General features: G+C 41.9%; 3 protein-coding genes across 3 annotated transcripts in view; 2 read left to right on the top strand and 1 right to left on the bottom strand.

Moving 5' to 3' along the window:
* The first annotated feature begins 731 nt into the window (after nt 1-731).
* On the top strand, nt 732-1,538 carry LOC106813600. The gene has a single exon (XM_014817780.1). It carries the CDS (start codon nt 732-734, stop codon nt 1,536-1,538), a length of 807 nt encoding a protein of 268 aa, XP_014673266.1.
* LOC106813599 lies at nt 1,535-3,637 on the top strand. Its single transcript, XM_014817779.1, has one exon. The coding sequence runs from the start codon at nt 1,535-1,537 to the stop codon at nt 3,635-3,637; it is 2,103 nt and encodes a 700-aa protein (XP_014673265.1).
* Nucleotides 3,638-4,820: 1,183 nt separating this feature from the next.
* The window catches only part of LOC106813609 (mitochondrial folate transporter/carrier-like), an 11,395-nt gene continuing 3,286 nt past the window's right edge, over nt 4,821-12,929 (bottom strand). The window contains exon 2 of the mRNA XM_014817792.1: nt 4,821-6,138. Within this exon, the coding sequence (XP_014673278.1) occupies nt 5,154-6,104 (951 nt within the window). The 5' untranslated portion in view covers nt 6,105-6,138 and the 3' untranslated portion in view covers nt 4,821-5,153. The remainder of the gene's footprint in view (nt 6,139-12,929) is intronic.

Raw genomic sequence — 12,929 nt, 5'->3', positions numbered from 1 at the left:
CTACCGGTGACGAGGGACCACATCCCGACTCAGAGCGATGTAGATACGTGGAATCACTTGAGGGGCCGCGTAGTGGTGCCGGAGCTCGAAGAGGAAATCGGTCTGATGTTGGGTAATGCCGTTGCCAAGGCTTACACTCCGTTGGAGGTGGTCACAGGGCCCCCTGGTTCGCACTACGCGGCAAGAACAGTGTTAGGATGGATACCATGGAACATCATCCGCCACGGAGCAACGCAGAGAGTGGCAACAATAAATAGGGTTGAACTTCGAGCCATTGAAGACCATGAGCAGTTGACGAGGATGGTAATAGAAGCAGCGAAGATTGATTTCCCAGAAGTCGGATCTGAGGAGAAGTCGAGCATGTCTGTAGAAGATAGACGGTTTGTCAAGTTAGTTGATGAGAATATGAAGTTTGATAATGGACATTATGTCCTTCCAATACCCTGGCGAGATGGGAATGTGACACTACCAGACAACAGACGATTAGCACAGAGAAGGTATGAGTTGTTGGAGAAGAGGTTAAATGCTGACCCTGGGCTCAAGGCTAAGTACACGGGGTTTATGGAGGAGATGATGCGGAAAGGATATATGGAGGAAGTGGAAGAGTTGGACCTGTTGGCAGAAGGGTTTGGTATCTGCCCCATCATCCAGTGTACAGTGTCAAGAAACCAGGCAAATTATGGGTTGTCTATGACTGTGCTGCAAAGTGGGCTGGAGTATCCCTGAATGACATGCTGTTACAGGGGCCGGATGTGACGAATACCCTGATAGGTGTACTGATGAAGTTCAGACAGGAGAAGATTGCGGTCACAGCAGATATCGAGGGTATGTTTCTGCAGGTGGTGGTTGCTGAACAGGACAGAGACTGCCTTCGATTCTACTGGCTGCCCGCGGATGGACAAGCTGTCCTAACGTATAGGATAACCAGGCATTTGTTTGGTGCCACTTCGTCTCTGGCTTGTGCCAACATGGCTCTGAAGAAGACACTGGCCGATCATGGTGACAAGTATGGGGTAGAAGCCAGAAATGTGATGAACAAGAACTTCTATGTGGATGACTGCCTCTCCTCTGTGAATAGTCAGGAGCGAGCATTCGTCTTGGTGAATGACCTGACTAACCTTTGTCTGGATGGAGGCTTCCATCTGACCAAGTGGATGAGTAATGATAAAGAGGTGCTAGGTGCCATCCCCGAACAGGAAAGAGCGCCTGAGCTAAAATCATTGGACTTGAACATGGATGATCTGCCGGTAGCGAGAGCACTTGGTGTGCAATGGTCACCTCAGTCAGACACGCTCAGCTTTAATGTAGCGCCTGCGGAAAGAAGCTTAACGAGGAGAGGGCTGCTATCTATCGTAAGCTCGGTGTTTGACCCACTGGGTTTGGTAGCCCCCTTCGTTCTTCCAGCAAAGATCCTGCTTCAAGAAGTTTGCCGTCAGGGTCTGGAATGGAACGAGCCAATTGAGGGTGTTTCGCTGCAGCGATGGGAAGTGTGGCTGCAGGAACTGATCAGACTCAAAGAATGGAACGTACCCAGATGACAAAGTCGGACCTGTCCTCAGTGGTAATAAGTCGGCAGCTTCACGTCTTTGCAGATGCAAGCGAAGAGGGCTATGGAATGTGTGCCTACCTCCGACAAGAAGATAGTAATGGCAGGGTTCAGGTGTCTCTTGTGTTGGCGAGGGGTAGGGTAGCTCCTCTTAAGTATGTCTCCATTCCAAGGCTAGAATTAACTGCAGCTGTGATGGGTGCTCGCCTTGCAAGTACTGTTCTGACTGAGTTGGGCGTGAAGGAAGTTCATTATTGGACTGATAGCCAGACCGTACTGAGGTACCTACAGAATGATTCAATGAGATTCAAAACGTTTGTAGCCAACAGGGTTGCAGTAATTCGGGATCTGACTGAACCCAACCAGTGGAGATACGTCAGGACGTGTAATAATCCTGCCGATGAAGCTTCCAGAGAACAAAGAATTGCTGAGTTCCTGGGGAATGAGAGGTGGGTTAATGGTCCAGACTTCCTTAGGCAATCCAGTAAACAGTGGCCAGACTTACAGGGGATTGTGCCTGATGTTGCAGAAGGCGACCTAGAAGTCAAGGTGTCTAATGTAGTAACAGTAGAGGGACGATGTTGTTTTTTGGATGACTTACTCACGAGGTATTCAAGTTACCCAAGGTTGAAGAGAGTAGTGGCCATGGTACTGATGGATGCCGAGAAATTCAAGAGAGGCGCTGACTCCAGGCCAAGTTGCAATCGCCCAACCCTGGATCACTCGAAGGCTGCAGAAAGACTGATATTGGCTCACAAACAGCGGAGATTCTTCGCAGCAGAATTAAAGGCTCTGAAAGGTGGTAATGTTGACGAAGTCAGGAGAGCGTTAAGACGTAGCCCGCTGCGAAACCTAGATCCCATTCTGATTGATGATCTTATATCAGTAGGTGGTAGGCTGAGGAGAGCAACCCTCCCAGAAGAAATGAAACACCAGGTGCTTATCCCAAAAGATTCGGGAATGGCACAACTGGTTGTTATGGAGGCTCATGCCCAGGTTGGGCATATGGGCAGGGCGGCTATGCTAGCAAACCTATGGCAGAGGTACTGGCTGATTGGAGCAAGTGCGGTGATCAAGAGTGTGGTTAGTCGATGTGTTACTTGTAAGAAGAATCGTGCTGGTCCATCAACACAGCAAATGGCATCGTTGCCTGCTGAGCGGGTGATGAGTGACAAGCCACCCTTTGAGAATACGGGCCTTGATATGTTTGGTCCCTTTGAGGTTAAGCAGGGAAGGAGCATGGTGAAGAGATATGGTCTCCTGTTCACTTGTTTGGCCACGAGAGCGATTCATCTGGAGATCGTGCATACCGCAAATGCCGATTCCTGTCTAAATGCCATACGCAGGTTCATCTCCAGGAGGGGTGAAATATCATTGTTGAGGACAGATAATGGCACGAATTTTGTGGGCGCTGAGGAGCTAAGAAATGCTGTCAAGGCTTGGAACCAGAGTCAAATCCCCGAGTGGCTGCGGCAGAAAGGGATAAGCTGGGAGTTTAACCCCCCTGCAGCCTCCCACTTCGGTGGTGTCTGGGAAAGGTTCATAAGGACTGTTCGCCAAGTTATGAAAGGCGTGTTAAGGGAGCAACATCTTAGACTGGACGATGAAGGTCTCAGTACCTTGTTCTGCGAGGTAGAGAACATCGTGAATGGCCGGCCAATATCTACGCTGTCCTCTGATCTGGACGATCTGCAGCCGTTATCTCCACGGATGCTGTTGACCATGAGGGAGAAGACATCAATGCCTCCCGGTGTCTTCGATAGGAAGGATGTTTATGTCAGAAGACGTTGGCGACAGGTCCAGTATTTAGCGGACTTATTCTGGACAAGGGGGCGCAAAGAGTACTTGCCCCTATTGCAGGCCAGGCAGAAATGGCATGACCCTCAAAAGAACCTAATGCGGGGCGATATTGTACTCGTGGTGGAAGAATCGCTGCCGAGAAATAGCTGGCTTCTTGGTAGAATTGTGGACGTTAAAGCGGATACAAAGGGTTTTGTGAGATCCTGTTCCGTTAAGACTCGGCATTCTGTGTTAGATAGGCCAATCGCGAAACTGTGTTTGTTATTGGAGTCTGAGCGGGACAAAAAGTAGAACCGGCTAGTATAATGGCGGAGTTAAGAGGGCTGTCCATTACAGAATCGGTTAATGGTCGTTATTGAACGTTAGGTACTTTCATGTTGAGCATTGCGTAACTTTCGGTTATGGTTTGCATGACACATTACCGCGGTGAGTCATAGCACTGTGTTATGTAATTGTTTTACAATTAAGGGGCCGGAATGTAGCTGCCGGAGTTTGGCTTAGTTTGGAAACGATAGAGGGCGCGGCAGGTTAAACCTATACGCGTGAGTCACGGGACAGTGTGGAATACGGCGGCACACGCAAGGTTGCATTTCGTTAGTCGCTCGTGTAGCCAGCCTTTTCTATATATGTATGTGGATTCTGTAGTGATGTAAAGGGATGTAAAGGTGTCACAAACCTTCGGTGAGTTACTAGTGGTTGTTCATAATCTTAAAGACACTAAAAATCGTATAATTGCTGGATTTAGCTGAATGTGAATCATACCACATTGGTAGCTATATAGTCGTCCTTGTTTTGGTTTTAGTTTCAATTGCGGTTGCGGGTTGAGAGGAAATTCTCGATGTTCGCAGTTATATTTCCGTGATGTTTATGCTGTTTAAGAGTTTGAGGGGCAGTTCAGTTAATAGGGTACGCGTTTCTGCAGTTTAGAACTTCGTTCAGGATATAATTGTTGGGATAGAATTGTGCTAGGAGTAATTTAGTGAAGTCCTTTTTTGGTGTATTGTTTCAGTGAATCACACACTATTGGCACACAGTTTGGTATCAGCGGCACGCTATCGTTATCGTCGCCGTTGCCGTGGCCGTAGTCAAACGCGCGCACGCATGCGCTGTCGCCGCACTATCGTAATTGTTATCGTCATCGTTGTCGTCAGTGTCCCCAACACGTTGGTGGTGGCATAATAAAACAAAGAGACAGATTCTGTGGGTGACGAATTACATCCTCGTTTCGTTGGCTACATCCTACACCTACATCTTCTCTCCTTCCAATCGGCTTGTAAAAAAACCATGTACACATTTAAGTCACTGGCTTATACTACAGATATGAAGTGATCATAGCACTACTTGAAAAATGAAGCCGTGGAATGGGTAATGCAATTTGAATAGATTTTGCATTTTCACTACTTGTGTATGTATAAAAAGTTAGTATATAGAATACTTAGACGAGAGTAGTTAGATATTTAGAGACACTAAGAGATAAAATAGACATGTAATTTACTAAGTATTAAATTATTTTTAACAACTATCATAAATTATCCAACAATCTGTAATAATATTGCAGTACAACTACACATCAACAACATGATACAACTGCCAGTAAATCAATCTCTCTCACACGCACGCGCACGCGCACACGCACACGCACACGCACACGCACACGCACATATTTATATTCAGTTATTTATCAGTAGTGCATGATAGAAGACATCCACAAAACACATGCATTTAATTATTTCAGGTGATTATAATAACATTGTCGGCATGCTACATGTAGTTCACTTGCTCTTTACCAACGTCCACTTTCAACAACTCATGTCTTAGCACCCAGCAAACTGATGATTTCTTCATAGACAAGGAAGGTAATCGCTGTTGCAGGCGAAACTCGCAGTAAACTTGGGAAGAGACCTTTGTAAAACCCTCTGTACCCTTCGAAACTCCAGGTCTTACGGATGATGTCAATGGCACCATTGTGTGTAGCATGCTGATCCTGAAGACGTGCGCGCACCACTTGATATGGGTAGGTGATGGAGGTGGCGATCATCTTTGATGAAGCACCACATGCAAGGTACTCGATGACAGACAATTTCGCATTATGGGCTCTCTCTCTGTACTTGTTATAGACAATTTTCATGTCTTCATAGATGACGAATTGCAGTGCACCGTGGGACACACCTATGAGGCCTGGTAAAAAGCCCTTATACAGGCCTCTGATACCTTCATACTTGTAGACTTTCAGCAAGCAGTCAGTCATTCCCTTGTAGCGCTTTGTGTTGTCCAACTTGACTGACTCATACTGCAGACACAGTCTCGTTTTAGTTACCCATATGGGATTTGTGAGTACCAAAGTCAGGACGCCAGATTCGCATGCTGCAAGCATGTGCTGACTGGCATGTAGTGGCCTACTCGTATCGCCTTGATTCATAGACGACTTAATTGCATTGTAAAAGAGAAAGTAAAATCCCCAAGCTGCCCCATTACCAATAAGATTTGGTGTCACTCCTTGATAGAGACCAAGGAAGCCATCTGCCCTCACGATGCTCCGCACAGCATGCATAACACCTTGGTACTTTGGTCTGCTATCGAGTTGGTTGTCATTAACAGCAAATCTGATTTTAATAAGGTCAAGAGGATGGACAGTCATGGTGGAGGCAACACCACCTGTGATGCCAGCAAGAAGGAACTCATACTTGGTGTTGGTGAAAAAGTTCAGCGACAGATGCTTGCGTGTTGCAATTTTCAATGGTTGTTGGCTCATGGTCATTGGCGCTTGTGAAATTGTCTGACCTTTCTGAGTTCTGAAATAACGTGATAAATTAACTACAATTATTATTTGCAATTACAATATCACATAATAACTCTTAGTAGTATAGGCTACATTAAAGATAGCTTCCCTCGAACTTTCAAGCGGCGATGATTGAAATGATAAAATGTTTTTATTCCCTGTTTTATACTAATATAAATTTCACTGTTTTGTTTCAGGATCTGAAAGTCTGAAATCTGGGCGAGAGATGGCGCTACGCCTAAAATGAAAATGATCACCATTTTGGTATTCGATTATCGCGCAAATAAAAGCAATAAAATATTCCAGTCAAATTTCTGTAACAAAGAATCTAAAACACAATATTACACGTAGGTACCGTATGATTAAGTAGGTATAGGTAGGTAAATTTAACAAAATCGAATGAATTTGAAACATGTGGGTCAAACGGTTCTTGAATTATCGTTGACCGTAGGCAGACACTGAAATGCATAGTGAATCTACCTAATTTGCATAATTAAAAAAAAAATCAAAACCCCCCGTGTTATGTTTTGGGGCCAGTCCTTATTCATTCACATACCAAAAATGAGCAAAATCCGTTGAACCTGAACTGACTTATGGCCATTTCCATTTTTGCCAAAAAGTGGGCGTGGCTCGAAAGTAGGTCAACTGGCGTGCTCCAAAATAGGACGTTCACATCTCTCCCATAGGAGTAACAACTGTATGCAATTTGAAACATGTGGCTCAAACGGTTCTCAAGTTATCCTTGACCGTAGCCAAATGTTGACGGACGGAGGGATGGATGGACGACGCCCCACAGCTATAGCTCATATTGACGATGTCAAGGTGAGCTAATGAGGCAAAAATGAATTATTTTAACATTGCACGTTTGTACTTGCCTATATATGTCATAGCTAAAAAAAATTGCTCAGGAATACGTTCATTCAAAGCTTTTAGACTACAAATTGAAGGTGTCGGGTCGAATGTTTCAAACAGCGGTTACGTTTGCCGCACTGCGGCGATGTTTTGATGCGTTGTTGCCATAGATGCGGTGTTGCCAAGCACTGGTGGTCATGAAGGCTGCATATGCTCATAGATATCATATAATACATGTATATCTACATGTGTTATATGATATTTATAGCTGTGCTGATACGTAACCGGTGTCGACTCTTGCCGCCATGATACAGAACCAAGGTGAAACGCGTTTTTTTGAGTTATTTTTCGTTGAGGAAATATAGGCTTGATCGATACATATTGTCAAGAGCGTATAAAGAAGGAGAGCGTACAACCTATTCTACAGATACAGCCTTAATTCACTTAACAGATTACATTCGGAATGAAACAGATAAAGGGTATTTCACTGGGATGGTACTTTTAGATCTACAAAAAGCATTCGATACAGTTGACCACTCTATCTTACTATCCAAACTAAAAGCAATTGGTCTACACTATAACTTATAAGGTGGTCGAATGGTTCCAGGCCTATCTGTGCAGAAGAAGCCAGATGACAGATGTCGGAGGTACCTTTTCTACAAAAAATGATATAACATGTGGTGTACCTCAGGCACCGATTTTAGGACCGTTGCTATTTTTAATATATGTAAACGATATGGCAGACGCTGTAAAAACTAAGCTTTTATTGTATGCTGATGACTCAGCGCTGTTAGTATCAGGAACTAACATTCAGGTTATCCAGGAAAAATTAAGCTTGGAAATGGAATCGGTTAGTAGATGGCTGTGTGACAACAATCTATCCCTGCACTTTGGAAAGACAGAAACCATTCTGTTTGAATCAAAAAATAAAATCAGTCGACTTACAAACTTTGTTGTCACAAGCAATGGGTCAGATATTCAAAGTAAGACTGCAGTAAAATATTTAGGAGTAGACTTAGAACACAATTTGACTGCTGAAATTACAGGAAGCAAAGTTGTCAAAAAGGTCAACAATAGAATTTGTTGGCTAAATATTTAAACAAATCATGTAAAAAATTACTAGTTACTGCCTTGATTAATTGTCATTTCGATTATGCATGTAGTGTTTGGTACAGTAGTCTTTCAATGAAAACAAAATGCAAGTTGCAGGTATGCCAAAATAAAGCTATTAGATGTGTCCTAAATCTGGGGCCAAGAACCCACATAGGTGCAAGGGAGTTCCTGTCGGTAAATTGGGTTCCAGTCGAGTTCAGAGTAGTACAACTGAAGGTAAACCATGTTTTCAAAATTCTGCATAATCTCAGTCCCGAATACATGACTGATGGATTTACATTAACTTCGGAAATCGACGGCTTCAAAACTAGGGCTGGGGAGCTGTCAATCTTTAAACCAAGAGTGGGGGTCAATGGAAAAAAGACATTTATATACACTTCAATTGAAGCTTGGAACTCCCTACCACCTCACATTAGATCTGCAGCCAGATATATTAGTTTTAAAGGGCAAGTTAAAAAACACCTTATGGAAAAGGTTAAGACAATGGAAGACAGTGACTTCATATTTTACTAATCTCGTATAAATGAATAGATTAAATATAGGGGTGACATGATCTCATCACTATTAAAATTATCAGTGTATTTATACTTGATATGAGTATTATATTATATATAATTATATTACACTTATATAAATATGAGTGTGGGTGTATGTATGTATGCAATATGTATATAATGATGTACGTACATGAGTGTCGAAACGATGGTAAAGTGCACCTTAATCACTTTGCCTGCACAGGCTATACTGTAGTTTTTTTTCTTGTATCTATTTTTTCCTCATGTTGTATATGCACTGCTTTGTACTGTATCACTCAAAATTACCATTTTAACTGCCCAACATTATTGCACTTTTCGATACGTTAATTTATATCTATACAAATGTGAGTGTGTGCGAAATATGTTATGTTTGTATAATGTGGATATAATGGTGTACGAACCGAGTGTCGAAATGATGTGCTAAAAGGGTACTACTTGTACAAAATTTGATGAAGTTTTTTTTGTGTGTATTTAGTTTTTCTTCATGTTGTTCTGCACTGCTTTGTACTGTATTTACTCAGGAAACATCATTTCTACCGGCTAAACATTTACCGTAATCAGTTTACCTGTACAGAATATGCTGATGTTTTTTTTCTCGTTTATATTTTTTTTTCATGGTATATAGCACTGTTTTGTATTGTATCACTCAGAAAGCTTCTATTTTTTATTTTTTTATTTTTTTACTTTTTTTACTTTTTAACAGCTCAACACTTACCTTAATCACTTTACTTGTACATAATATGCTGAAGTTTTTTTTTTGTATATATTTTTTCTTTATGCTGTATGTCAATGTTTTTTACTGTATCACTGTATCACTCAGAAATTTTGGGGATTGTGGGTATATTTGCTATAGTTTATAGTATAGTATATATACAATGTTATGTTGGACCACAATGGAAATAAGTGTGTTAGCGACGCTTTTATGTGTTTTCATCCTCGATAATTTTCTAGCTGCATTTTGTTTATTTATGCTGTTATCGATGTAATGTATGCTTTGTTAATTATCGAAATGAACCAATCAAAAAAAAAAAAACGGTGAAAAGGTGAAACCATGTTTAGTTGCAGTATTAGTCGAATTAAGAAACTGTGCCCGTTTTATTTTGACGATTCTTTGTATTCGACGGTATTATTGATCAGCTGTCCTACCTTGTTAATATAACAAACCGCTTGTCCCTACGATGCTCCTATGCTGAGATAATGAGCGGTGAAAATCTGGTATTTTCGCCTAAAACCGACTCGAGATCAGTGTTTACTGCGACTGTCTCTCGCTTTCTGGCCAGTGTATTCAGTGTTTCTGGCCAAGCTTCCGGTCGCCGCTGTGTACCGCCGTGGTAGCGCTGACTCATGTCAGTACTACAGAGATTACTATACATCCAGCGTGAGGTGGGCACAAATGAGGGTCATCACTATGGCAATCAATAACAGACGTCATTCATTCCATTTGTCAATCATTGACGGAAACATGCGAGGTTTCCCGAAGTTATCTCAAAGCGAGAGACAGTCGCAATAAACACTGATCTCGAGTCGGTTTTCGGCAAAAATACCAGATTTTCACCGCTCATTATCTCAGCGTAGGGGCATCGTAGGGACATGCGGTTTGTTTTATATTAAGAAGGTAGAACAGCTGATCAATAATACTGCAACGAATAGTCAAAATAATACGGGGAAAGTTTATTAATTCGACTAATACTGCAACATGGTTCCAGCATTTCACCGTTGTACGCTCTCCTTCTTTATACGCTCTTGATATTTTTACAGTTATATTTTCAAATCTAACGTTCAGTTAAAGCGTAGCGAGTAATTTACTTACGTTTTTACAGTGGTTTGTTACAAAAATTTACGTGCGACTCCATTTTTAAGTATATACTTATAAGTAAGACACAATTACATTGTGCCGTTTATATTAAAACAGTTTTCCATCTTAACATAGTATAAATACATGGCTACATGAAGCCCATAGCACCGATAACATTGGCAACGAGGTCTATAACATTAGACAAGTGTTCGAAACTAAGGCGCGGCAAGCTGCCTACAAGAATTATTTTGCTGCCTGCTCTCAACTTAGGCAGCAAATGCTTGCTGCAAAGAAAATCCTCATAAACTAAGGTAAAAGCACCAAAGGTACAGCCAATTTCTGATGTAAACAATGGCCAGTTACCCAGGATTGCTTTTTTTTAAATCGCATTCTACGTTATTTAGTGGGGCGGCTATGTCCGAGGTATGCACTTCTGGAAAGAAGCATGAAAATTTGCCCTAGGGGGTTTTCGAGTATGCCGATTTCAAAAATTGCGGGATGTCACTCCAACGTTTCTCGCCAAAAAATAAAAATTAAAAATGGCCACCAGAAAACATGTTTTTGCCCATAAATCAGCTGTAAGTGCCCCGATTACCATGATCTTGGTGTCTATACCTATGTTTTTGAAGTCAAAGAATACACATGTCAAATATCATAAGACTAGCTGGGCTACCCGGCGATGCCCGGGATAAAGAAGAAGAGAGCTAGAATTTAGTCTGCCATCAAGGCTGTACATCCATCCCTCGCCCTCCCTTTCCCTTTTCCCCCTTCCCCTCCCTCCCCCTCCCCTTTTCTCTTTTTCCCCTTATTTTTCCCCTTATTACATACATAAATCTACTACATAAATGGGGGAATCTGTCCAAACTCGTTCGAAAATGTACCGGTCATTCGCAGAGGGGAGGGGGGGGTTTGATGAGATATAATATTATATTATTATAAATATTACTAATACTGTAACACTTATACCTTATATACTGTATAGCAGTCTTTAACAGCAATTCATGCGTTCATCACAACCACAGACAAAAGATTGGCGTATCGTTGACTGTGATATTCTTGCGTTACACACTGAACCGTATACACACCTCTCGAGCGCTGTAACTGACAAAGCGTACTCCCTGCAGGCTGCATTCACTGCTTTGCACCCGAACCCACCCAAAATCAAAACCAAAATCGTTCGAAAATGTACCGCTCATTCGCGGGGGCGCCACCGTCCAATAACATTTTATGCATTGGATTGAATTAATTTTATTTGTTGCATGCCCCTATCGGGCCATGGAAGAAAGACATAATGACATAATAAACATAGGAATCATGTATGAGAACATTTGACAAAGAATGGAATAAATGGTAAGATTTAATAAATAACTATAGCACCCGATGTCACATGACACCATAGATAGTTCACGTACATATACGGTCGTTTTTGATGTTTTTGGCTTTTTTTGCATATTTTGTTGGCTTAATTTGCAATTTTTTTTGGCTTTAAATGGTCGTGGCGTCATGCTGATTCAGAATATATATGGTGTTGGGGGTCACCTGTTACGGGTCTCGAGAAGATAGACGGACAGAGGGACAGACAGATTCCCCCATTTATGTAGTAGATATATCTTCCCGCCAAAAAGTTGAAAATTCAAAATGGCCACCACAAAACACAGTTTTTACCATAAATCAGCTGTAAGTGCCCCAAGTACCATGATCTTGGTCTCTATACATATGTTTTTGAGGTCAATGAACCCCATAGAACGGGTATAGAACACATGTGATCTATCATAAAATATCTTCCCGCCAAAAAAACTAAATCCAAAATGGCTGCCACAAACGCATTTCTTTGCCATAAAATGGCTATACGTGCCACGATTACTAAAATCTAGGTATCTATGCCTGTTTTTATGTCAAGGAACCCGATGGAAAACATGAAATATCCTAACATATACATCTTCAAATTAAACAAATACAATATCAAATGTTTTTAGGTCAAAAACCTCGGTAGAACACATGTTAAAAATTATGATGAAAACTTAAAAATAATGCTTCCACTCATCTATACTTCAGTTCATAAATTCTGTTACACTTTGGAAGTGCCGCCGAGCGACAGCGCTCAATTGACGTGTACTGTAGCCAGGTATACTTCTGATAAACTCACTGGCAACCGAATCAAGTTGGCCCTCCTGCCACCGCGTTCGCGCTCAGAGCATATATCTAGGATACTACTAATACAGATCTAAAATCTATGATAGGCTTTGCTATACCTACTCGTAGTACAGTAATAAAGATGCAGCTGTGTTACTTTAATGACTTCTCTATATTAACATTTTATCATTGATGGTAGTGTAGGTGGAGCGTAGTTGTGGTGGTAGTGCATGGGCTCTAATAGCAAAAGCAGTTCAGTCTTTTGTTAACAGTCAACAAATCCATGTTTAACCCTCCTCTTGAGGGTCAAAAGTTTATCCGACACTTACTCTTCGCAGGCCCGTAGCCAGGGGGGGTTCGGGGGGTTCGAACGAA

The sequence above is a fragment of the Priapulus caudatus genome, unplaced genomic scaffold, assembly GCF_000485595.1.
Source record: "Priapulus caudatus unplaced genomic scaffold, Priapulus_caudatus-5.0.1 Scaffold798, whole genome shotgun sequence".
Classification (NCBI taxonomy): Eukaryota; Metazoa; Priapulida; class Priapulimorpha; order Priapulimorphida; family Priapulidae; genus Priapulus; species Priapulus caudatus.
This window is presented reverse-complemented; position numbering and strand designations above follow the sequence as displayed.